Source organism: Leopardus geoffroyi, chromosome C2, assembly GCF_018350155.1.
Source record: "Leopardus geoffroyi isolate Oge1 chromosome C2, O.geoffroyi_Oge1_pat1.0, whole genome shotgun sequence".
In the NCBI taxonomy this organism is placed as follows: domain Eukaryota; kingdom Metazoa; phylum Chordata; class Mammalia; order Carnivora; family Felidae; genus Leopardus; species Leopardus geoffroyi.
Window position 1 is genome coordinate 157,282,915 of NC_059333.1, and position 27,087 is coordinate 157,310,001.

At 39.2% G+C, this 27,087-nt stretch overlaps 1 protein-coding gene across 45 annotated transcripts in view; it reads right to left on the bottom strand.

Annotated features, from left to right (window-relative positions):
• CLASP2 (cytoplasmic linker associated protein 2) overlaps nucleotides 1-27,087 on the bottom strand; it is a 182,152-nt gene that overhangs the window by 96,380 nt on the left and 58,685 nt on the right. For 23 of the 45 annotated variants that reach the window (XM_045436723.1, XM_045436720.1, XM_045436722.1 and 20 more), the window contains 4 exons: nucleotides 12,984-13,066; nucleotides 9,729-9,821; nucleotides 5,649-5,794; nucleotides 3,024-3,159 (listed from right to left, as the gene is read on the bottom strand). In XM_045436723.1, the coding sequence (XP_045292679.1) occupies nucleotides 3,024-3,159; nucleotides 5,649-5,794; nucleotides 9,729-9,821; nucleotides 12,984-13,066 (458 nt within the window). The remainder of the gene's footprint in view (nucleotides 1-3,023; nucleotides 3,160-5,648; nucleotides 5,795-9,728; nucleotides 9,822-12,983; nucleotides 13,067-27,087) is intronic. The other 22 variants (XM_045436717.1, XM_045436730.1, XM_045436732.1 and 19 more) reach the window with 1 other exon arrangement.

Genomic DNA, 27,087 nt, shown 5'->3' on the forward strand with positions numbered 1-27,087 from the left:
GGAGAGAAAGAAGTAAAAAAACTACAATTTCCAACTGCTGGACATGAAAATGTTTTTATTCAGTTTAACGCTTGAGGGGAAAATGACATGAATTAGACAAAAGGTAGTCTTTTTAAAAGGTGGGGGAAGCAAAACAGGTTCTATTCCTGACACTGAAAAAGAATAAGGAACTTCTAAGAAAATAAGAAACAGGTAAGAAAAAGCACAATGAACAGAAAACAGAAATTACAGGAAGAAATGCTATTTCAAAATGGTAATAGTAAAAAACTTTGACCATACATAAAATAAAGTAAGAACTGTTAGGAAACTGAAATTGACAAAAAACAGAATCAGAATTTTTTAGATAAATTACCTTTTTAAAAAATGAGACCATGAAGAATTGGAATAATAGAAAATATCAAGTTGGATTTAGAGATGAACAAAGTACTTTCTAAACAAATTCCGTAGTTTGCAAGTACTAAAAGACTACCTATATAAATTTATGATGTACTGAGACACAAATAAAATTTAAGGCACTCACTGAAGAAGAAACCGTGTAATCAAATTCTCTAGTTAGAATGTAATGAAATTATAAACTAAGGACAAGAGCAACAAAAGAACCATCTGAAAACGAACTATCATTATGTAACTCAAAGAGGATGTTGAAATGAAAATTACAAGTGATAAAGAAATATAAAGAGAATGCGGTAACTCTAAACGATTCATGCCAAAATCCAAGAAAACCTACAGCCTTATAATATTACAAAACAAAAACTGTAACAAATTATCTAAGGACATACTACAAAGATCTAAGGGGGGAAAAGGAGCCAAAGCAGGTCAAAGAAAGGAATTAAGAAACTTATAGGAACTAAAAGTTAGAAAAAACTGAAGAACATCGCTGGAACCAACAAAACTAAAATTTGAGGCTTATAAAAGAAACAATGCCTCTGGCAAGTTAAAAAAGAAAAAAAAAAGAAAATTAGTATTAAAACAAGAAAAAATGGTACAGAACCACAGTGCTACAGAGGCATTATTTTTTTAACTTAAGAGAAGGCAGTATACCACCTCGTGCTGAAGATTCTTAAACTCTATATGAAAAGAATATTCTAAGAAAATACAAATAACCAACAATTCAAAGTGAAATGCAAAAGGGCCCAGGGTCTAAAACATTTGAAAACTTATTATAGAACTTCCAAGGTCAGCAAGCCCTCACAATAGAGTAATGTAATAATAAAATATATAAACTAAGAAAAGTACAGGAAATTCTAAAACGACTCATATATTAAAATGAATGCCAACATCTGAAGTATCAGCCAAATGAATCCAGCAGTATTGTAACAAACAACGGCCAAGCAGAGTCCAGTTCAATGAAAGTCCAATGGATAACTAAAAAGAGAACCATTTCTAAAGATATTACACAGATAGCTGGTAAGATCTCACATCTATTCCTGACCAAAATTTAGCAAAATACGAACAGAAGTAAGTTCCCCTAACCTAATATAGAGTAGCCAAAGATATCTGCACCAAACATCATATTTAAAGTACTCCCATTAGACTCAAGACAAAACAAAGACCTCAATAATTTCTGTTATTTTTCTGGATTTAGAGAACCTTAAAAAAATATTAAAACAGAAAAAACGGACCATCTTCAAAGATAAATTCATAGCTTTTTAAATAGCCATTTGATTTTACCGCTGAAAAAACCTTCTGGTGCAGCAACATCAGAAAGAAATTTCATTCCTTTAATAGGAAAGAATAAACTGACCAAAGAAACTGAATAGGAGCTCAGGAAACAAACCCATACACTTAATGGAAATTTACTATATGAAAATGCTGCCGTTGCAAAAAAGACTGAATTATACATGCCACTGAGTCAACTCATTTTGTATTTGGGGGGAAAATCATGTTAGATATCTGTATTTCACACAGAAACAAAATCCAGTTAGATTTAAACATAACAAACAAAATTATAAAAATGTTAAACTGGATATTTTTATAATTGTGAAACAGGGAAAGTCATTTTAACTATAACAAAAACCACAAAACGAACATGGTCTCAATACATAAAAATTTAAAGGTCCTCTATATAACAAACAATAGTTTAAACAACATTTGAAGCACTGACAGACCGGCAGAAAACAGTACCTGCAACATATGTAAAACAGATGTAACACAGAATCAATATACTTATGATATATAAGTATATCAGTGAGGAGAAACTGTACCAAGAGTATAAACTGGGCAATCCATAGAAGAATTCTGAAAGGAAAACAAAGTAGCCAATGTCTCTAATAATCTAAGAAATGCAAAGTACAGAATATGAAATAATATTCCATGTATTAAATTATAAGACCTGTAAGTGACTGGTAATACACAATGTTGGTAAAGGATGGAAAGAAAGGACTCCATAAAGATGACTTAATGTCAATGCCTTTTAACAGAGAACCAATCTAGACGTTAAGAAGAATTAAACGTACAGACAAGAGAAGGCGCCCAAGTTCATGAAGTTGAAAAAACCAAGTGAGAAAATATTATTTATATATAGGTAAAATATAAACATTAGGTTTATATTTTGTAATAAATACTGTTTGTATAGGCATAGAACAGACGTTTGCAAAAGTATATGCTGAATGGCTAGACTGATTAATGGTAGAAGAGAATTCAAGAGGGGAGATTTATTTTTTTTAACTGTTCTTTTGGGGGCACCTTCAAGATATTGAAGATGAGAAATATTAAGAATCTGCCTATCATACCACTGCCTATAACAGTTTTACTGTTTGATATCTGCCCGTTACTACCTGTAACGTAATTACACATACCCCTAAGTACATGCACACGTGTATATCACATTCTGTATGCAAGCGTATTTACTTCAAAATCTTCTGTATTATTTAAATGTTCTATATAACTGTAATAAGCATGTATTGCTTTTATTTCATAAATCAGTGAGTAAATAAGTAAATAAATAAAAATGCCAATGACTTATTTAAGTATGTTGAAAAAGAGGGAGGGGAGGAGAGAGGGAGGAAGACAGAAGAACCTACCCGAATGATGAACCTGATAGCCGCACATCCAGAAGTTGCCATGACTTTTGCACTATTGGGGACGAGATTAAAAAGCGTAGGTACAATGGCTTCAGCGCCATGATCAAACTTGTTTCCCAAAACTGTTGAAAGATGTCTACAAAGGAAGACCAAAGAATGTTGTTTTGTTTTTAAGTTAATGGTAAGTATAGGTAGAATCAGATACTTTAAAAATATTCTCATTGAATTAACTTAAAATTTTTATTTTAAACAGTTCGAACAGCAGAAAAGCAAAAGAGAAAGGGAAGTGCAAATATTACTCGTTTCCCTCTTTTCCCCCCTTTCAACTGTCCAGTCCAAAGCTGAAATCTGGCATTTTACTCCCTCTTTACAATGGCAAAGAGAAGCCATCTGATCTCAGAATTTAACCATTATCTTGACAGATAAAAACATTCAGCCCTGATTGCCCTGACCTCTATTAGTCTTCATGCATCTAGTATTTCTATTCTGACACTCCGACATCGATCTTAAATTCAACATACGTTCAAAATCTTACGCAAATCACTACTCCTCAAGGCAGCCACTACTTCTATTAATGGTACTACCACTATTTTAGTCAGCAATACTCCACCTTTGGGGTAGGGTTTCAGAATTTTTGACTGAAAATACACCTCTACTACACACTAGTTAGCTGGCTGACCCAAAGGACGTCTGTCTTCTCTTTCCAATTCTGTAGTTAAACAACGAAATTCAGTCTTTAATTGCGTGATTTAGTTAGGACACTTAGAAAGGATGTTGTAATCATGCACAGTTCTCACAATGCTGCGGTACTGGTTCTGTTCTATGTATCTTATTTAAAATACACTGTTGGGATACAGTTAGCTCCAAAACCTCAGACTCTTGATTCAAAGAGGAAGTCTGACTCAGGCTTATTTACTAGTGTTCAGTTATACTTTCAGTTTTCGAATGTCTAGACTCGTGGGCAAAAAGGAACCTCAAACCAGAAGCAAGCAAACAGATAGTGTGGTCGTCCTTTAAAAAGGGAGTTTTGTTCCGGTAGGCAGGTGAGGCACTTGGGAATCAGTCTGATCTTTATCAGTCTATTGGAAGGAGCCTTGTCTTGGAACCGCTTTAGTGCCATCCCCATACAACGGCCTCTCTGGGACCTCTACCGAATGTCCTGGGTGTTTAACTAGGTTTCTGCATCCTACTCCTCGGAACTTGAATCTCTCCAGCCCACATGAGCTCTGGGAACTGTTGTTTACCTTCTAGCTCCCAGCAACAGTTCTTTCCCAACCTCAGGGAGCTGCACCTCTCACACGCACAGATCAGAATCAGGCTAGACTCATGGGATACACCTGACGCAGTGCCATCTCTATAGCTCTTTTCCGTTTCTCTCCCTACTCTCCCGGATTCTGCATCGCAAATGGTAACCACTACAGCCTTCCGCAACTCCAGCCTCTGTTTCTTCTTCAACTCGATGGAACTGTCTTGCTCTGCTTGGTTTCCTTCTTCCTTCTCCAAGGTCCAGAAAGTGTCTCTTGGTCACACTGTGCTGATCATACTGCTCAACTGATTGGTTTCTTTCCAGAATCAGAGTCCTGCTCTGTCCGCTGTCCACCGTCTATGAGCAGCTGTTCTACACGTTTTATCCACTTTGCTGCAGGACAGCTAGTCCTGTACCAGCTCTGTTGCATCATCAGCTAGAAGCAGAACTCTCGCCATGAAATATTTTTCAAGGTTCTATTTTGTAGATTTTTGTTTTCCTTTTTATTACCGCTTTTAAGAGACGCTCAGTTATTTTGTACGTTGACTTGCATCTGGCATCTTGCTGTCGTCCCTTAATTATGATAATTTACCTATATATTCTTGTGGTTTTCTGCATGGATAATTGTATCATCTGTTAATAATGTCAGTTTTGTTCCTTTTCTAGCAATCCTCAGAGTTTTTATTTCCTGGGCTTTTTCCTCCACTGCTGTGACCAGGACAGAATTCTGATTAGAAATATTAATAGTAGACATCTTTGTGTTCCCTATCTTCAAAGGAATGTTTAGACAACAACAGTACCCATATCAGAAGTAGCGGTAAAAGAAATGTAAGTGTCACACCATACTAGCATTTTGGGAGAATATTAACATGCACAATAAACTTAGATATGGATAAGCTAATGACACACGCTGCAATTCCAGAATAATTGCTACAATTTCAGAACCGGAAATCCAAATCAGTAAAGAGAAAACTGAACAGTTCTCAGACCCATTCATTTTCTTCTTACGCACTCAGTGATCAAAAATGAACCGGTGGGCTTTAGATATATAAGCACATTTTAACGGTTTTGTTAAGAAAGATTAAAAAGGAGAGAAAGGAAAGGAAAGGAAAGGAAAGGAAAGGAAAGGAAAGGAAAGGAAAAAGACAGAAAGAAAGAAAGAAAGAAAGAAAGAAAGAAAGAAAGAAAGAAAGAAAGAAAGAAAGAAAGAAAGAAAAAGAAATCACACAAACCGAATCCTTATTTATAATAAAACTTATTTTTGGATCACATACATGCTGTTTTTGGGTTATCCTGCTACTGCTTTACGTAATGAGCACTGAATCACTGAGCACTAAATTTACTCATAAAAAATACAAATCCAAAAAGAACATACTTACGCTACAGTAATGCAAGCTTCTCTAACCACTTGGGATCTAAGATCCTTTGCTGAAAGTTTAAGCGCTCCATCCAACAAGCGTAAATGTTGGAAGAAGCAGTCATATTGTGCAGCTCCAGCAACAAGCAATGATCGAATTTTCTTAAGCTAAAGTAAAGAGAATTCTCATTATTGACATAAACAGTGTCAGTGCAAAAAAGAAAAAAAAAGTTACCAAAACTTCATTATTTAAACAAAATTTAAAAAATAACATTTCAGTATATTTGTATGACTACATTCAGACCTTTTACCAGCATTAAATGTATTTTATAAACATGCAAACCACAAAAAGCTTTCTGGAAAAGAACATTATATATAGATTTAGTTATATACATAATGGACATACATGATGTATGAATAGGTAAGTAAATCTTAAAGTTTTAAGGGAGTCTTTTTATTGTGTAAAATACACATTAACATAAAATTATTTCAAACATTTTAAAGCATACAATTCAGTGGCATTAAGTACAGTCAAAACGGGAAACATCACCACTATCTCCCCAGGAGATTATTTTTAAAAGAGCCAGATTTGCAACCTGCACTCACCCATAAGCAAAAGTGCAGAATCCAATGGACCAACTACTGTGCCAGCTTCGTATTTTAATACGGTCACAGGTACTTTGTGAAATAAATAGCTCTTTCTCCCTATTTCTAACCTTTAGCATGACTTTTTAATACAGGATTGACAAATGTGTTCCATGTTAGCACCCGACATACCTAATAAAATCACATACTCAAAACATACCCACCAGGGCACATCTGTGCTCACACATAATGAGAAGCTAAAAGTTTACCCATCATCTCCATTATGTATAATTTCACAGTAAACTCTGAGGTTCTCTAAAATTCTAAGAGATCTTTATAAATCAGACGGATTAACAATGAAAAAGATACAAAAGATACTATAATAGTACAAAAAAATCTGAAAGAATAGTTACGTAATCTTAAAGCACATAATGAAGGGAAACTATCATTGAAGTCAGAAGACACCTAAGCAAGAGTAACTAAAAACAAAAATCACAATACGGTAGGAAAAAATTACTTGTAACACAGGAGTACAATACACAAAGAATGACAATAAAGTGAGACAAAGACAAATAACCCAATATTAAATTGAGCCAAATAAATACATGAAAATGTGCTCACCCTTACTAGAGATAAGCAAATGCTAATTACAATAAAGACACTTCATTTTTCTTCATCAGACTAGCAAAACTTAAAGACTTCACTGCATCCAGTATCAGAAAGAAAACAGACGCTCTTATTGTAAGGAAGATTACGAGTTACTGACACCTTTGTTCAAAACATTCTGGCAATATCTACTAAAATAAAATTGTATCTATTCTTTACCCAACAACCTCACTTTAAAAAATTTAGCCTACAAAAATAGAAACACCAGTGTTATAAATGTGTATAAGGATGTTTATTGCAATGCTGTCAAAATAGCAAAAAAGAAAAAGCAACTGTTAAGTGCATCAAATGGGAAATGGGTTAGTAAATCACATGGTATCTTTCAACTAAGGAATATACGTACATATTGATCTGCGTTCAATAAATATCTGAGCAACTATTATATGCTTGGCACCTATAGCAAATGTATTGAATGGGCACAATTTATGAAAGTGAATGAAAATAACTTATTAACTAATATATCTAGTATGATCTCTATTTTTATAAAAGGAGTGGGGGGGGGGCTGTTTATTTTATCATACACATACAGAGAAGAGGGTATACTCCAAAATGAAAACATTTGTTTCCCTAATACGAAGGAAACTATTAACTTTTTCCTTATAAAACTTCTGTACTGTTTCACTTACTAAAATGAGCCTATGTTACTTTTCTAATTAAAAAAATTAGGGGCTCCTGGGTGGCTCAGTCGGTTAAGCCTCCGACTTCGGCTCAGGTCATGATCTTGCGGTTTGTGGGTTCGAGCCCCGCGTCGGACTCTGTGCTGACAGCTCGGGGCCTGGAGCCTGCTTGGGATTCTGTGTCTCCCTCTCTCTCTGCCCCTCCCCTGCTCGCGCTCTGTCTCTCTTCTTTCAAAAATAAACAAACATTACAAAAAAACTTTTTTTTAAATTAAAAGACCATCTATATGTTTCCAAAAGGGTTGTTTCAAAGTAAAAGAAAAACACTCATTTTTTTAAAAAAGTAATCTCACCCAAAGCGGGGCTTGAACTCTCAACTCCTTGGACTCCCGACCCCAAGGATTAAGCATTGTATGCTCCAATGACTGAGCCAGCCAGGCACCCCAACAGGAAACTCTTAAGTACCAAGTATGTGTTTTATATTGACAACATTTCATTTGTCCTGTTTCTCCACAGATCCCCTATGATACAGGTCATCCTGTCTCATACTAATCTCAGAGCTGAAGACAGAGTAATGAGCCATATTTAACAAAGATGGGACACATTTTCTGTTAAACTACTTTAATACTTTAAAATATGTAAACTTCCTATTAAAGAGAAGCTAACATTCTTTTGTTTATAGCATCATAAAGGCCAATTTTCAGAAAGCCATATGCGATTTATTAACGAAAGTGGAGACTGAGAACAGGCTGCTCTCCAAGTGAAGACTTCAGATGGAACCCTTTCTCTGGCTTTTTGGGGGTACTGAGGTACTTATTTGGAATCTCAGATGTAAATCTGACAAATTTACAAATTTTAACATATACAGTCCTTTGTCAATGGAGATGTTATTTTAAAAATATTTATCAAATATTTTATCAAGGAATTTAGGCTAAATAAAATATTCTTTTTCAAAATTAGATTTATTTATTTACTAAAAAAAAATTTTTTTTTTTTAACATTTATTCACCTTTGAGAGACAGGGAGTGAGCAGGGGAGGGGCAGAGTGAGAGAGAGAGAGAGAGAAAGAGAGAGAGAGAGAGACAGAATCCGAAGCAGGCTCCAGGTTCCAAGTTGTCAGCACAGAGCCTGACGTAGGGCTTGAACCCTCAAACCGTGAGACCATGACCTGAGCTGAAGTCGGATGCTTAACCGACTGAGCCACCCAGGTGCCCCTAGGTTTATTTATTTATTTTGAGAGAGAGAGAGGGAGAGAGAGAGAGAGAGAGAGAGAGAGAGAGAGAGAGAATGCATGCATGCAAGTGGGGAAGGGGCAGAGAGAGGGAGAGAGACAGAGACTCCCAAGCAGGCTCCAAGCTGCCAGCGCAGAGCCTGACGCGGGGCTTGAACCCATGTACCGTGAGATCATGACTCGAGCTGAAATCAAGAGTTGGATACTTAACTGACCGAGCCACCCAGGTGCCCCCTAAATAAAATACTCTTTTTAAAAAGTTTTTTAAAAATATTTATTTTTGAGAGAGAGACAGAATACAGTGGGGGAGGAGCAGAGAGAGAGGGAGACACAGAAACCCTTCGAAGCAGGCTCCAGGCTCCAAGCCGTCAGCACAGAGCCCAACGTGGGGCTCGAACCCACGAACCGTGAGATCATGACCTGAGCTGAAGTCCAGCTTAACCGACTAAACCACCAGGCTCCCCTAAATAAAATATTCTTAAGCATATGAGACTTTTTTCTTTTCAAATCATGGGCGAAAAATATTTATTGTACTCAGAGACATGTATACGAGGAAAGAAAGCAAGCCAGACACACATACTGTCATCGATTTCTGTCAACACTATGTGACTATCGAGCATGCAGGCAAAACGACCTGCTTTACTGGAAGCCCTTCTACGAGCTGAGGACACTGCTGAGGAACAACTACGTTCGTCACAGCCCACAGAGCCACTGCCCTGCGACATCAGTGAAGCTCACATTTTCCTGGTCCGACAAGAGGTGGCACATGGAGAGAGACAAACAAATGTGTGAGCCAGGCTCCACTGCACTGATCAGCACGAACAATGAAAACTAACCCTACCTAAGCGAATTCCGATCACCTCAAAGTATTTTCCAGAAAGGTTAGCTATCAAACTCTCTCTTTCATAAAGCAAATACTATGTAGTAATATTGCCCAATGTTCATGTCTTTGGAACAGTGAAAAAAAGAGGAAAGGGGTCAGAAAACAAAAAATAAAACTTACTGCATTGGCACGCTGATCCCAGTCATGTTTGTCATCTGACAATATTTCCCTGATTTTATTTAATGTTTCTTCAAGTTCTCGACTAGAATAGATCTTAAAGATACAAAAGTATACCATTAATATTTCTTGTCATTAAGCAAAATCAAAACTGTGCCCCGATATTTACAATAATCTTTCAAGTAATAAGATTAATTCTCATTCTAGTACCATTTTATTTTTAAATAAAATGCTATGTAATTTATTTTGTATGGCAGTACTTAGCGGCAGTGTTACTGCTCCCATCTTATTTATTTTAATTGACATCCAGGTTAGTTATATAGTGGAATAATGATTTCAGGAATAGATTCCAGTGATTCATCCCCCATGTATAACACCCAGTGCTCATCCCAACAAGTGTCTTCCTTAGTGCCCCTTACCCATGTAGCCCACCCCCCACCACAACCCCTCCAGCAACCCTGTTTTTAAGAGTCTCTTATGTTTTGTCCTTGTTTTTATATTATTTTTGCTTCCCTTCCCTTATGTTCATCTCTTTTGTATCTTAAATTCCACATGAGTGAAGTCACATGATATTTGTCTTTCTCTGATTTCGCTTAGCATAACACCCTCTAGTTCCATCCACGTAGTTGCAAATGGCAAGATTTCATTCTTTTTGATTGCCGAGTAACACTCCATTGTGTGTGTGTATATATATATATATATATATATATATATATATATATATATATATATACCCCATCTTCTTTATCCATTCATCCATCGATGGACATTTGGGTTCTTTCCATACTTTGGCTATTGTGGATAGTGCTGCTATAAACATGGGGGTGCATGTGTCCCTTCGAAACAGCACACCTGTATCCCATGGATAAATGCCTAGTAGTGCAATTGCTGGGTCATAGGGAGTTCTATGTTTAGTTTTTTGAGGAACCTCCATACTGTTTTCCAGAGTGGCTGCACCAGCTTGCATTGCCACCAACAGTGCAAAAGAGATCCTCTTTCTCCGCATCCTTGCCAACATCTGTTGTCTCCTGTGTCATTAATGTTAGCCATTCTGACAGGTGTGAGGTGGTATCTCATTGGGGTTTTGGTTTGTATTTCCCTGATGATGAGTGATGTTGAGCATCTTTTCATGTGTCTGTTAGCCACCTTCTAGTACCATTTTTAGTGGAAAATGGAAATACATTATAGACAATAAAGTAAAATCCTTTGTCTTCCTTATCTGTTACCCTTATGCTATTTCTCTGCTCATGAGTAACTTCAGATATATTCTTAAAATGGTTTGTTTTTAAAAACAAGACGCAAATATCCTAAGAAGTAATAATAAGCCCAATTCCCCAAAACGACTTCAGGTATGTATCTACAGCGTTCATATCCTCATCATGATTCACCACTGCAGAAGGACATGGTTTAGGTTAGCTCCCCCACACAGTAACCAGGAGAGCTACAGGCTTTGTCTCCTCAGGAGCCAACCATTTGCCAAACACCGTTATCCTCTCATTCACTTCAATATTGACATAACAGGGATGCGCTACGCTAGGCATGAAGGAGACTATGGTGAGCACACAACAGGTCTTTGCCTTATAGAGCTTAGAATCTAACTACAAAGAGAAAAAAGAAATTTATCAAATTATATAAAATTGCAAATAGAAAAGTACTGCCAAACAGAATTACAGTTCCATGCGTCTATTTATACACAACGGGAGGCTTGAACTAGTTAAGAGAGTCAGGTGTGAACTGAGAGCTAAAGGAGGAGGTAAGCATCCTCAGGCCAAGTAGGGAGAGTAGCCTTCCCTAGAATGAAAAGAACATGCAAAGGCTCTGCGCCAGAAGGACAGTAAAAGAAGGCCAAAGTACAGGAGTAGAAAGTGCAAAGGGGGCCAGGGGAACAGCCAATGACCCAACCAGAAGGCAACAGGTGCACATTATTTTTCCACATCACAAGGGTTCAGCGTGCACATGCGATCTAAATCGGTTCAGTCAGAAGGACTCTCACAATTTTACGGCATCAACCAGAAAAGAGGCAGAGGGCAGTGCAGCCATGTTGCTGACCACGAGGGAAGACAAAACGGAGGAATCCAGAAGCGAGAGATGGGAAGAAAAGGGGTCCTGGTGACACTGAGTATCACTATGATACGATGCGTTGCTCTGGAGTACAATATCGAACAAGCACCTTCCTCAAGAGAGTCTTTCTTTTTCAGTAGCCATTGCTTTCCCCTTTTGCTTGAAACAAAAGCCCCCCAAAAACAAGGGTACAGAGGGGAGCAGGGCACGAGACAAGGTGAGGTAGGAGGGAGTCCAGATAACATTCTGTTAGAGAATGACTGTTGGAGGATTCTGAGCAGCGCTTTCTTGCCTCCCAATAGTCCTTCTGCCTAATTTCAGAGTAAAGGCAGGCCCCCCAGCCGCTCTTAATCTTACTACGATACGATGCATTGCTCTGGAGTACAATGTCAGACTCCTTCTCCCCCAACAAGAGAAATAGGGTCAACTCAAAAACTTATTTCCGTGGGAGGGTACACAACTTTTCAAACATTCTCTTAGGAGACGATACAAGCAAAAGAACTCTGAATACCACTAAGTGAGAAATCCGACGCAGTAGGATTCCTCGATTTCTGACTTTTGCAAACTGGACTGATGGTGTCCACGTACAAAACACTGGAAGTGTAGACCTGTAAGGGGTCGATCACGAGTCCCGTTTCGGACAGGTTGGGTGTGAGATGCCTCTGAGACCTCTAGAAGGACATGTCAGGTAAACATCAGCGGAGAACTTACGCTGGCGCTCAAGAGAGATAAAAAGCTGTGCGGGAGCTGAAGCCACGGGTGTGAAGAAGTGACTCAGTAAGAAAGAGGAAAGGAGAGGGCCCACCACTGACCCCGAAGAAATCCCCCATATTCAACAGCCAGGTAGAGAATGGAATGCCCGTCAAGGAGACAGAGAGGAAGTGGACAAAAAGGTAGGAGTGTAAAAACAAAACAAACCGAGTCAAAGGAAAGAAGAACGATGTGTCACAAACAGCTTTAAGAAACGCGGATGCAGTCGACCGCTGCTCAAGGTGATGACTCAACTTTAGCCTCAGTGAAAAATCACTTGAAACTCTGATCGCACCAAGCAAATAACAGCTTGGTAATAATAAGCCCAGTGTTTTACTTACACAGTCCTTTAAGGGGAAAAAGAACTTTGAGAAAGAGACAAAATAACTCTATGAACAGGTGTATGAGCGCTAATCACAGGAAGCGCTTCTTCGCCGGCATCCTTACCTGAACAGCAGGGACGTCGGTGAAAGCTTTTACAAAATCATCTTCATCCACGGCTCCAGCACCCCCTTCCTTAGAAGCACCTGCTAATGAAAAGGAGATGGATTTATTTCTCTAGTTTATTTATTTTTTGAGAGAGAGCGAGCGAGCGTGTGCAAGCACAAGTGAGCAGGGCAGGGGCAGAGAGAGAGGGAGGGAGAGAATCCCAAGCAGGCTCCGTGCTGTCAGCTCAGGGCCTGATGGCAGGGCTCAAACTCACGATCCATGAGATCATGGACCTGAGCCAAAATCAAAAGTCGGACACTCAACTGACTCAGCCACCTAGGAGCGCCTAAAGTTTATTTTATGCATTCTGGCACCAAGGAAAATATGGAAAATATAACTCTTTTGATATAAAAAAGGCATAATTTTGAGAGAAGTTCCATTTTATAAGCCAGCATTAAAATAAAATCAACATCTTTCAGAAAAGTCAAGGTACCTAGCAGTAGTCGACTAATTCTTTATAAAGTAAGAGGGCAGGGGCGCCTGGGTGGCTCAGTCGGTGAAGCATCTGACTTCAGCTCAGGTCATGATCTCGAGGCCTGTGAGTTCGAGCCCCGCATCGGGCTCTGGGCTGACAGCTCAGAGCCTGGAGCCTATTTCAGATGCTGTGTCTCCCTCTCTCTCTCTGACCCTCCCCTGTTCATGCTCTGTCTCCCTCTGTCTTAAAAATAAGCGTTAAAGAACAATTTAAAAAAATTAAATTAAATTAAATTAAAAAAATAAAGTAAGAGGACAGGCTAGCCGTAAAATGCAAATTATAAGAACAGAGCCCTCCCATCCTTATTCAATGCAACGGCAAGTACACAAGAAATACAGGTGAAAAGACAATCATTTAAAAAGGTAAACAGCAATTTTAATGACACCGAATATCAATAAATGATGGCAAATAAATGAGGCAGAGGGTCCACGTACGCAGCAGAGCCTAGGAAAGCAAATGTGAAGGAAACGAGGTTCTTGAAATTAAATTTCAACAGGCAAACAGATCTCCCCTGACTGCACACAGACAATAAAAAAGTGAACTTAACAGGTAGTAGCCGTTTAAGAGCCAGTAACTGAACCACCGTCTTCCAGCTCCGGCTGTACTCCTTCACGTTCCGGGATGCTGGGCCTAGGACCGGGCAAAGCACCTTTCTGCCAATTCTTTTTTTTTTTTTTTTTAATTTTTTTTTTTTAACGTTTATTTATTTTTGAGACAGAGAGAGACAGAGCATGAACGGGGGAGGGGCAGAGAGAGAGGGAGACACAGAATCGGAAACAGGCTCCAGGCTCTGAGCTGTCAGCACAGAGCCCGACGCGGGGCTCAAACTCACGGACCGCGAGATCGTGACCTGAGCTGAAGTCGGCCGCTTAACCGACTGAGCCACCCAGGCGCCCCTCTGCCAATTCTAATGGTTTCCTGTCGAACTCTGCCAACAGGGGGACCGGGGAGAATGGAAGGAGACCCAGTAGGGGCACCGGAGAGACTGGAAAGGGGAAGAAGGGAGCTGCTCCTTCCGGCTTCCTGCTTGTCTCAGTAAAACCCTAACAGCTCTGACAGGGCGCTCGTCTCAGTAGCAGCACGTGGCTCCCGTCAGCAGTTGTTCTAACCCTGACCAGGCCCACGGCGCCCGCCCGCCCGTCGCAGAGCAGCTCCTCACAGAGGTGGGAGCGGCAGCTCTGCAGGGCCCCCCCTCCACGTTTTAATAACCGTCACCCCGTTTTCCCTGCTTAGGAACAGGAGCTCTTGACTGTAATTACTACCTCCATGATGCTTTAGTGCCCTGTTTTTTCATTTCTAATTCACCAGGTCCATTTAACAATTCTGTATATTAAGTTCTCTCTGTAAAAATACCTGTTGTGGGTTTCGTCTCTGGACTGAACCCTGATCGATGGAGGCAGTACTCAGTTTCTAACTCTATATATTTATTTCTTCATGGTGATAATTCGACATATTGAAATCGATTTCAACCACACCAAATGTATATCCTAAGAGACAATTAACTTAAAAAATCTATCCAATTAAAAAATTAAATAATAATATCTCCCAAATTAAGTTTATCATCTACCGAGAGAAATATTAATACTTCAAAACTGGATTTAAAAATTAACATTGTCCTTGGGGTGCCGGGGTGGCTCAGTCGGTTGAGCCCGACTTCGGCTCAGGTCATAATCTCGCGGTTCGCGGGTTCCAGCCCCACGTCGTGCTCTGTGCTGACAGCTCAGAGCCTGGAGCCCACTTTCGATTCTGTGTCTCCCTCTCTCTGCCCTCCCCTGCTCACGCTCTGTTTCTCTCTCTCTCCCTCTCTCTCTCTCTCTCTCTCAAAAATAAACATACGTTAAAAAAATTTTATAAAAAATTAACATTGTCCTAATAAAAACAAAACCACTCAGGATTTCCCAGGGCAGGTAAGAGGCTCCTCATCTTTAACAAAACAAACAAACCCTTTGAAGTTCCATCTTGTTGTGTGAGTTTTTTTTTTTTTTTTTTTTAATTTTTTTTTTTTTTTCAACGTTTACTTATTTTTGGGACAGAGAGAGACAGAGCATGAACGGGGGAGGGGCAGAGAGAGAGGGAGACACAGAATCGGAAACAGGCTCCAGGCTCTGAGCAGTCAGCCCAGAGCCCGACACGGGGCTCGAACTCACGGACCGCGAGATTGTGACCTGGCTGAAGTCGGACGCTTAACCGACTGCGCCACCCAGGCGCCCCTCAACACAGTTTTTATAAAAACAGTTTTCTTTCCTCTTTCATTCAATATGGGTTGTTCACTTATATGCCACTTCCCGCAAAATACTTTGTTATAGTAACAAGAGGAAGCATTAGGCAAGTTTGAGAACAGTAATTGACTCCTGGAAAGTATACCTCTCAACTGGCAGAGGAGGCCTGTGCAGACGTCCCAGAGCAGAGCCAGTTGACAACTTTGGTGTGCTCAAGTGTGGAAGACAGAGTCCTACAGAGGACTGGAAGACAGAGGGGGAGAGCAGTATGAAGACTGCCTACAGCGTGCAGTTTACGAAAGGTATCGTATGTAGAATAGAACGTCAACTCCAACACATCAACCCACCAGCTACAACACAGTATTAAAAACCTTCAAGGGAATGCAGAGCATCTGAACAAATCCCAAATGAGCCCAGAAAAACATGCCAGGGACTGAGGACGTACATAGGAAAAGTCTACCTTTAAACAAGTCACGATTCACTCAGATCGTAAAGCCTTTTATTATGCAGTGAGTTACGTCTTAGGAGTAGGGCCAAATAACCTAGTGGGGAGGGTGGGCAGAGTCGACATTAAATGGCTTTGAAAGTCCCACAGAAGCTGCAGGCGCAAAAGGCTACAGATATCACCCCAGCTGAGATGTGACAATTAGGTCTCTAAACCCGGACACGGGCATTACGGAATTTCTCAAGCATGCGCACGGTTCTGAACAGCTGACCCCAACCTATGTCACTCTTACCTTTGAAACTCACTTTGTATAAGCAGAGCTCCTGCCACCGGGAGCGGACTGGGTCCGCGAATAGTGTCAGGACAGAGGACGTGCGGATCTTGTCCTTGCTTATCTCTTGTATGAATTATAAGTAAACCTTTCTACAATCCTAGTCCGCCTAATGCTTCCCTTCCCCTTGGTTTTGACTGGGTGGCCAACAAAACAGAAAAGGATCAAAGGGGAAAACTCTGTGGAACAAACTGTTTCACCTCACGACCACTATTCCATTTTCTGATGCAGCTTTAAAGTTCACCTAAACAAACGCTATCAGACATTTTTAGCACCAGCAAGGAGAATGAATACCATAGGCAGAGTCAGAACGGGTGATGGGTTCTAATGTCAAATATTACTGCAAGGGAAGGACAGCGAGTCTCTACACCAAGAGGAGGTAAAGTGAGTCTGCAGGCAGGAGCACGAGCAGGGGCTGGAGGGCAATGCTGGGCTCCAACCTGACTGAGCTCTTTCAGATGTAACTGGGTCAACAATCACACCGGAACATACTGATAGGCCAAAACAACAGAACGGCTCTGCTCAGATGTCTACCCCTGCTAAAACAGAGGTCACTACATTTTTTCTGTAATGGGCCAGACAGTAAGTGTCTTAGACTTTGTGAGCCATATGGTTTCTGTTGCAATTACTCAACTCTGCCACTGTAGGAGAGCAGCCACAGACAATATGTAAAATGAATGCGTGGGGCCGTCTTCCAATAAAGCTCTATTTATGGACACTACAATTTAAATTTCATATAGTTTTCACATGTCACACAATCTTATTCTTCTTTTGAATATTTTTAATCATTTAAAATGTAAAAAAAAAAAAAAAAAAAAAAAAAGGCATTCCTAGCTCAGGCGTAAAACAGAAACCAGTCGGCTGGACGTGCGTGGCCTGTGGGCTACAGTTTGCTGATCCCTGCTCTAGAACTCACCGTAAACTAGGTGATGCCCCTACTTGGATGGGGGCAGAGCGGGGGGTCAGAGGGTTCTGACATTCAGGGGGTAGCATGTTTCTAGTAAGCCAGAATGACTAGGGTAGGCACTCTCAGAAATTCCCAGATAGTACTTAAAGGTTGAAGTACAAAGAGAAAACTCATTCTACTCAGTCCTCAACGACCAATAAGATGAAGTGCTGAGTGCTGGATACAAAGGTGAGTGAGCCAAAGGGTAAAGCAGTGTGTTTCAGAGACAGGAGCATGGGGAACAAGTCTCAGAAGTGGGAAAGGCCAGGTCCTTCCCATGTTACAACCAAGGGACTAGCCCTTAGAGAAGATGAATAATAAAGAAACAGCATGGGGGGTAAATATGGCTTAAACCCCAATAAAATTCATAGAAGACCAGAATTTTAATTTTTTAAATTTATTTTAAAGGTTGATTTATTTGAGAGAGAAAGAGAGACACAGCACAGGCTGGGCACGGGCAGAGAGTGAGGGGGACAGAGGATCTGAAACGGGCTCCAGGCTCTGCACGGACAGCAGCAAGCCCGACGTGGGGCTTGAACCCACAAACTGTGAGATCTTGACCTGAGCCGAAGTCAGACGCTTACCTGACTGAGCCACCCAGGCTGCCCCTAAAACCCATAGTTTTCACAGTGAGTGATCCAAGGAGAGCATTACCAGTGCTTCTGAAGAGTGCTACCAAGAGTCAGAGACAGTTTAACCTAAGAGCCTTCTTTCAAGCAGGGTTGAAACCGATACTCGGTCGAAAACACAAGACTTTTACGCAAAAGAAGGAAACATTTCAGGAGGCACAGCCCAGAGTTCCGCACAGACCAAGAACAGAGGAAAACACTGGTTTAGAGAACCACACCCAGAGAGAGAATAAAACCCTCAAAGAAACACAATCCCAGAAGGAAGGGAACCTGACGACAGGTTCCTGTTGGATTTGAAAGCTGCCATTAAGTCAGTGACTACTACGAACTTCCTGTCCCTTCCCTTCTCAAATGGAGTGTCCATTATGGATATTCTGTTCTGATACCCGATTGTGATGCTAACTGTCTGGGGTGCGAGTACGACGTCTTTTTAGTTCACAGGCCTCTGGATGGAGAGGAGCCACACCAAAGAACCCTCCCGTGTGACCTGATGGAGACCACAAGATCATGTACTTTGAACCTGGCACTATCAACCAGTTGAAACTTTTGAGAAAAGTCCATGAGTGTATCTTGTACCTGAAAGGCATGTGAATTATCGTGGTCAGAGGGCGAGCTGCAATCGATTGTTCGCAAGAACAGCTGAGCAATTCCTCGCATTCCCGAATGCTCCTTTCACAATGTGACTTTGCATCCCCGGCCAACAGGTGAGGAGTGACCTTGAATTCTCGACTTGAGACAAGACCTAGGAGAGGCTGGGGGGCGGGCGGGGGGTTCCTGATTGGTGATGCCCCAGTTTTGAGCAGGAATAAATCTCTGAGGAAAGCTTCTACAATTGCCAGTTTAGGCTCAAAGAACTCTCATCAATGAAATTAACTTCAAGCAATGAAATCACAAGGCAAACCATTATGAACTAAGAGTCACAGGTAACAGATAATAAATTTTAGAATTACAGACATTAGAACTGTCTAGTACAGACTACAGAACATATGTGAATACACGATTTAAAGAAATAATGTGGACAGAATCACGAACATACCAGTCAACAAAGGCATTAGGAATGACAAACGAATTTGGGGGAGGAAGCACTTGCCCTATCACCTATCAAGATTTACAAAGCTAATTATGCAGGAACAGGCCAACTAATCAAATAAACAAATCAGAGACTTCAAAAAGAGACCCCCAAATACAGGAAACTTTGATACATGACAAAGAAGTGATTAGGATTAATGGCGCAAGTAGAAACTATTCACATAGTAACCCTCTGGGGCACCTGGCTGGCTCAGTCCGTTAAGCGCCACTCTTGATTTTGGCTAAGGTCATGATCACGTCACATGGTCTGTGGCTTGAAGCCCGCATGGGGCCCTGCGCTGGCAGTGTGGAGCCTGTTGGATTCACTCTCTTTCTCTCTCTCTTTCTGCCCCTCCCCAGCTCGTACTTTCACTCACTCTCTCCCAACATCAATGATAAACTCAAAAAAACAAAACAATAAAATAGTGTCCTAAAATTCAACAAAATGCTGAGATAATGGCTTGTCAAGAAAAAAAGGTATTTTCTTACTAAATATTAAAACTTATAGGAGACATTTTGAATCCCGTGGGAAACGGTAGTTCCCCAAATTCAAATCAGACATTCCACTACATACTCCAAAAACCAAAGACCAAAAAGAAGAGCAACTAAAACCACCCACAGCACATACTTATAATACAGCTAAGAGAAGACTAATAACACTTCAAACTTTGACTTACAAGTAAATGGGGAAAAACAAACATCCAAGGCCAGCCCTGGACTGGACTGGAGAGTCCTCACTGGAGGGAAAAATCAGAGGACGCCGTATGGAGGATGAGGGTCCTGGTGGTGGTAAAACAGACCTCAGCTAAGATTCCCCCCAGGACTCCCAGGTAAGTAGCGCTCAAAAAGGAGAGGTATCCCTTCGAAGCTTGTGGATAAAGGAAAGGAAGAAAGGGAAGATACAGGCTCTACTGAAATGAGATGCTATCACAGAATTAGAAAGACAAAGCCCCCCAGGTATCATTTAGTGAAGACACCGCATCTCATTATAACGAGGGCATTCTTGAATGAAGACACTGAAAATTCTTCCTGGGCCCATAGAATTTATATATCTGATATAAAAAAATATTCTTAGGATACTTGAGGAAATTTGAATACAGAATGGAAGTGCTTAAAAGGAGGGGAGTATATAATTTAACAATTTACAAAAACTAAAATGGCGAGAAAGAACAAGTTAAATAACATCAAAAAGAAATCAGACAAATCTAGAACAAACCCAGACCATCTAAGACAACTGGCCTAGACTCTTCAAGTTATATCAATGTTACGGGTATAAAAATTGGTAAGGTGACTGTTCTATACACGTTATAGAATCTTCTTGCATATGATAGTGATATTATACATATAACAACGGTAGCATACCTGTAAGTCTTAGGAAGAGCATATTTAATATTTATGGCTGGAATGTCATAACGTCTACAACTTGGACACTACAATGTTTCCAACTGTTGAGATTAAAAAAAAAAAAGAATATGTGTGGGAATAGGTTTATATAGAGTCAAATATGGCAAACACTAGTTATTCAATCTAGGTGATGGGCGTTTGCTGCATGTCAACTTTGCTATATATGCTCAAAATTTTTCTTAATAAAAAGTTTGAGGAACCACTCGCTATAAAAGCTAGAGTAAGTACAGAGATATAGATCAGGAAAAAAGAAACTATAGAAACTAACTGAAATATATGCAATAGCACTCATTCAATGAAGTAAAGAATGTTTTCTTTAAATGCACAGACATTAATTGGCCATGCATAAGAACATAAATTAAAATAGATAAATTGCCATTGTATACAAAAATAAATTCAAGATATACTGATAAAATTAAGTGTAAAATAATAATTTTTTTTGTAAGTTTATCTATTTATTTTTGAGAGAGAGCACACGCAAGCCAGGGAGGGGCAGAGATGGAGACATGGAATGTAACACAGGCTCCAGGCTCTGAGCTGTCTGAGCCCAATGGGGCTCAAACCCACAAACCATGAGATCATGACCTGAGCCAAAGTCGGAGGCTCAACCGACTGAGCCACCCAGGCGCCCCTAATTAATGTGTTAGAATAAATTGGAATAAAACATTTGCATAGCCTTGGGACTGGATAATAGTCCTTTTTATTCAGGTTAGGAAATTTGGAAGCCAAAAAGAAAATAACACATATATTACCTACCACAACAAAAAGTTTTTAAGTTTTTTTTTTAAACTATTTTTATAATTTTTTTTTTTACATTTATTTATTTTTGAGAGACTGAGAGAGACAGAACACAAGTGGGGGAGGGGCAGAGGGCAAATGAGACACAGAATCCAAAGCAGGCTCCAGGCTCTCTAAGCTGTCACCACAGAGCCCGACGCAGGGCTCGAACTCACAAACCACGAGATCACGACCTGAGCCAAAGTCAGACGTTTAACCAACTAAGCCACCCAGGCGCCCCCCAAATTTTTTAAGTTTTGATGTAAAAATGCCATGGACAGAGGAGATACGGATGAAATATTTATGATTTTTAACAAAAGACGAAGAGGCCTAATATTTTAAAAATTATAACAAACGGATGAGAAGAAAAAAAGCCCAATAAAAAATGGGCAAATAACAACAACATGTAATTCACAGAAGAAGATATGCTAATTTCATTAATAGATGTAAATATTCTGAACCTCAATAGAATAAAAACTCCAGGAAGGCAGCAGGGTCTTTGTTTTTGTTCACCGACTGTTTTCCGGAGATCACAAAAGTAGCAGCATGCTAAAAAGCTTTCAGTAAACGTCTGCCAGCTGCTGGCCAGATGGATAGGTGAATGGAAAAATGCAAATTAAAAAGAAAAAAAAATACACACCATTTTTTACCTATCAAAATGACAATAATTAATACGGCTGTTACATTCAAAGCTGGAAAAGGTAAAATAATGTCTTTATTAAAATTAAAAATACAACCTTTAATTGAACCTTCAGAGGAATCGATTCCACAGATCAGCAACAGAATGTGCAAATACAGGAAGTACACGGAGATCTGCATTCTTGGTGACACCATAAAGCTACAGACAACCTGAATGACCCTGGCAGAGAAACAGTTTATTACATCATGGTACGCCAATCATGTGGAATACTAGATGGCTATTAAAAGGATGTGATCGCTGCCATTCTTGATGCTGAAGGATGGACGTCTTGTGAAAAAAATCAAGTTGCAAAGTGTTTACTAACTAGTGTGTTTAATGTGGGTGAACCTAACACGTAATCCGGGCACCGACATAAACGAACGTGGAGTTAAGAAGTAGTAGGACACATATCAAACAACAGTGGTTACGGCAAAGCAACAGGATTCGAGAGGTAAGATACTATTAAACTAAACCTGTTGAATTACTTGAATCATACTCATCTTACAACTAAAGCTGAGACAGATGGCACCAGTGCTTCTTATGATGAATAAAAATCCATCAGTGATATGGTTTTTGTTGTAATTTAACATGGAATGATGGCTACAGGCCAATCACTAAATTCCCAATGTCAATAACAGTATCTTGCTATATGGGATAAAAATAAGAAATATGCATCACGGGGCGCCTGGCTGGCTCAGTCGGTTAAGCATCCGACTTCCGCCCGGTCATGATCTCACGGCTCGTGAGTTCGAGCCCTGCGTCGGGCTCTGTGCTGACAGCTCAGAGCCTGGAGCCCGCTTCGGATTCTGTGTCTCCCCTTCTCTTTGCCCCTCCTCTGCTCATGCTCTGTCTCTGTCTCAAAAATAAATAAAAAAAAATAAAAAACGTTAAAAAAAAAAAAAAAGAAATATGCATCACACACAGTGCTGGATAGGAGATGACCAGAGAGGATCCAAGAAAAAGCCTCTGGCCAAGCAGAGGCTAGTAACTGTCTTATCTTGGATACATCATTTTACTCTCAGGAGGCTCAGTCTCTTCACCTGAATTGGGCCAGATAATCTTTAAGATTAAGGGCTAAAACACTCCGCTTCAGTACCTTCCCTTGGCATTAAGCGAAGAGAAGAAAACAAACACAACAAAACAAAACACACAAACAGAAAAGTTATTTGATTTCATATAAAGTTCAATAGCAAGATATCGAGGTTTACCCGTTAAAAATTTGAATTCCAAGATTAAACATCCAATTCTGTGAGATTTGTTTTATTAAATATATACCGATTCTCATGATCTTTCTTTGTTTAAAAGAAAAAAAAACTTAACTGTTTGCATGAGGGGAAAAAATGGGAATGATCAGCATGGAAAATCGATATTTGGATCTTCTTAATAAAACTTCAGGACGGACATAAACGAAGTTAAGCAAATATAAAATATCAAAATGATAAGTACTTCTGAATCTGAAATGGTGGTAATCATCTAATTATATGAATTAAAAGTTAAAACCATTTCAAAGGAATCTTTGATATTAGATGAAAAGAGTAGAGAGAAAATACTGTCCGCTTGAAAGAACGAGCGAGAGAGAAAGAACATCAGAACTTTGAGAACTAACTAAAGATGCAGCCAATGATGTGTCTCAATGATTACATACAAGCCTCAAAAACAAATGACTAACCTCAACATCTGGTACTAATCATTAACAATTATATTATCATCTAAGTCAACCTCTATATTAAAAAGAATAACAGCCAAAATAATTGGTACGGGGTGATTTCAACAAGAAAATACTAAAAAGCATTTCTATTGACAAAGAATAAATTTCAGGTTTGCCTATTTCCAAATATTCTATTTTTCTGAGAATCATATTACTTGAGCTTTAAAATGACCGAGTTATGGATGCTGAAAGGTAGCGACCATCCCTGTAGATTATAATCTTAGAGCTAAAGGATCTAGAAGAATTCTTATTTACCCAGTGACATTAGTGTGGGTGGCTGTACAGCAAAGTGCTTTCTGTGCTTTGCCCACTTATTAGATGCATGACACTATGCAACTTAACTTCTCCAAACCTAAGTTTACTCATCAGTAAAATTGGGATAATAAAGCACGGAATTCTACGGGGTTTGAGGTTTAAACAAGAGAATATATGTGAGAACACGAAAACATTTTTTTTTTAAATTATTACCTAAAGTACTCTAGAGATACAAATATTTTAAAAAACCAGGTTCCATCAGTATATTCTAAACCATGAACCCAAAAGAAAACGTATTTACCTTAACCCCTATTTAAAAAATTTTTTTCAATGTTTATTATTATTTATTTAATTTTTGTGTTTGGTTATTTTTGAGAGAAAGAGAGGCAGAGCATTCGTGGGAGAGGGGCAGAGAGAGAAGGAGACCCAGAATCCGAAGCCGGCTCCAGGCTCTGAGCTGTCAGCACAGAGCCCAATGTGGGACTCGAACTCAAGAACCGTGAGATCACGACCTCAGCCGAAGTCGGACCCTTAACCGACTGAGCCACCCAGGCGGCCCCAATGTTTATTTTATTTTTGAGAGAAAGAGACAGAACATGAGCAGAGGAGGGGCAGAGAGAGAGAGAGGGAGACACAGAATTCGAAGCAGGCTCCACGCTCTGAGCTGTCAGCACAGAGCCCAATGTGGGACTTGAACTCAAGAACTGTGAGATCACGACCTAAGCCGAAGTTGAACCCTTAACGGGCTGAGCCACCCAAGCACCCCTACCTTAATCCCTATTATGAAGTTATAAATGTTATTCAGAAAAGGACTATTTAAAGGAAATCATTAAAAAAAAAATAATACATAAAGGAATTCATTTTATCCTCTTATCTAATTAGCTAAGCACAAAGGTAACGCTGACACTCACATAATATGGGTTTCTATAGCAATAATATACTGGTATGGAGCAACCCATGACCCTTTGTTTGATTCTCCTTGACTTAAAGGCCACACGATTACAATATGAGTAAAACAGGTTGGCACCCTGAGCCAAAGGACAGAGAAAAACTAGCACACACTAAAGATTAAACACAGGTCCTATTGGCTTTAATTAACTGGATAGGACACTTTGCTAAAAATAGTACGCATCTCTTTTATCTTGACATATATCTCTGAGAAGTAACTTAAACTCCAAAACTTCAAAAGTAGATTCAGTAAGGATTCCAAAGAAATTCACTTTATTTTTATCTTGGCAATCTTACTTGAAAGAATATTTGTTAAACGCAGTGGACTGTGATGGGTTTATTCAACTAATACATATACCCCTCCACCACCATATTCCTTTAATAGGAACTAAGCATACCTATCAGTATATAATATGCCTAGAAGTAGCAAACGAAATGCTTAGACTGAATCCTCATTATTCCATATAAACTGATGAGAAAGAAAGTGTATAGTCTAGAAAGCAGAATAATTAGAGACAGAGACAGGGACAACCCAACCTTCAAGTATTTCAAAGTGTCATGTTAACAAATAATTAATCTTCCCTGCTTAAGTTACAAGGAGGCAGAATTTAATGCAATGTAAAATAGAATTCATTTATTCAGAACTGAGTTTGGCTGATAGCCTTTCTGGAGGACACCGTGCCACCCTGAAAGGAGAAATCCCTCTATCTTTTGATTCAGTAAACTTGAGAAATTTATTCCAAGGAAATGATTGCAAGAGATGTGCTAAAAGATACCCATACAAGCATAATGGAATTATTTATAACGGCAGGAAATATTGAAAGCAACCTAGATATTATTTAGCTATGAATAGTTTTCAATTAATAAATTAGGATAATGAGAAAATGCTCCACGTAAAATACGAGTAAGAAAAAAAAGGTATACAAAAGGACATCACGAATGCTGCCAGTTCTGTCCTCCTCCTAAGAAAATGTGTGTGTAAGTTTATATATATGTAAATTATTGGAAAGTAATTACAAGAAAGCTCATCATAATATATCAGTTGATTATGCTCACATATAGTGGTATTGTAGGTGGTTTTATTCCAAATTGTAATCAATGTGCATACGTTATTTTAATCAGATGTTGAATAGTCACCTATCAGGAATACTGTGAAAGGGACTGCTACCCTTGAACACTAAACTGAACTATACGACCAATGTCCTTTCTAATGCAAAGGTTCTTAAACTCTTACGAAAACTTTCTATAACTAATCTAAAAATCAATAAGCCTCTGCCAAGAACAGAAAATCTAAAGTTAAAATTTCAAAGGACTGAGAGCCAAGAAGGGCATTAGTTTCGGAAGCAGTATCAGTATCTTCTGGCTAGTAGCTCTTTTCTTAGGTAGAGAAACAGGCAGTGAACCTAAATGAGCTGGGGCAAACAAAAGCAACGGACAAAAATTTGCAGGATGAATCTGCAATTGCCAAAAGGAGGAGGATGAGAAAGAGGACAAGGAGGGGAAGGAAGAAGGAATGAAGATCTCGTCCTCATTTTTATCAAAAGAGCCACTGCTTAGGTGGATGGTATAATCTGTATGAGTGATTAATGCCTATGATCACAAAAGCTATCTAGCATTTTCATGTCTGGTAGGACTACAAACCAGAGAAGGTGATGTGGCAGAAAGGAAATCTGTTTCCTTAAAAACAACAACAACAAGACACTCCGATCTTATCAGTTTAATTAACATCAAAATTAAGTAAGCTTTTGTAGGTAAACTACAATCTCAATTTTCCTCTAAGGAAAATAAAACATGAAAAGCAGAGTTAATCATAAACCAATGAATGGCTTAGATTCACAAAAATGTTAAATATTATCACCATGCATTTCATGTATTAATCCATTTTAAGTTAAATAAGACCTGAAATCACTATTGTATCATATATCAGAAATCTAGAATTCAAAAATGAAGACAAAAAAAAATCCCCTTTGCAAGTAATTCAAGGTAGCCATATGTTACAAAAGGAAGAAAGCACAGAATTGTCGTATACTTTTTACCAGAGATAAGAATGCATAATAGACAATGTCATGTAATAGGATATGATAACTAACATTCGGATGATAATATATTCCTATAACAAAGAGAAAATAATTAAAACACTAAAGTGTAAATTACCCAAAATACCAAGAGAAATCATTA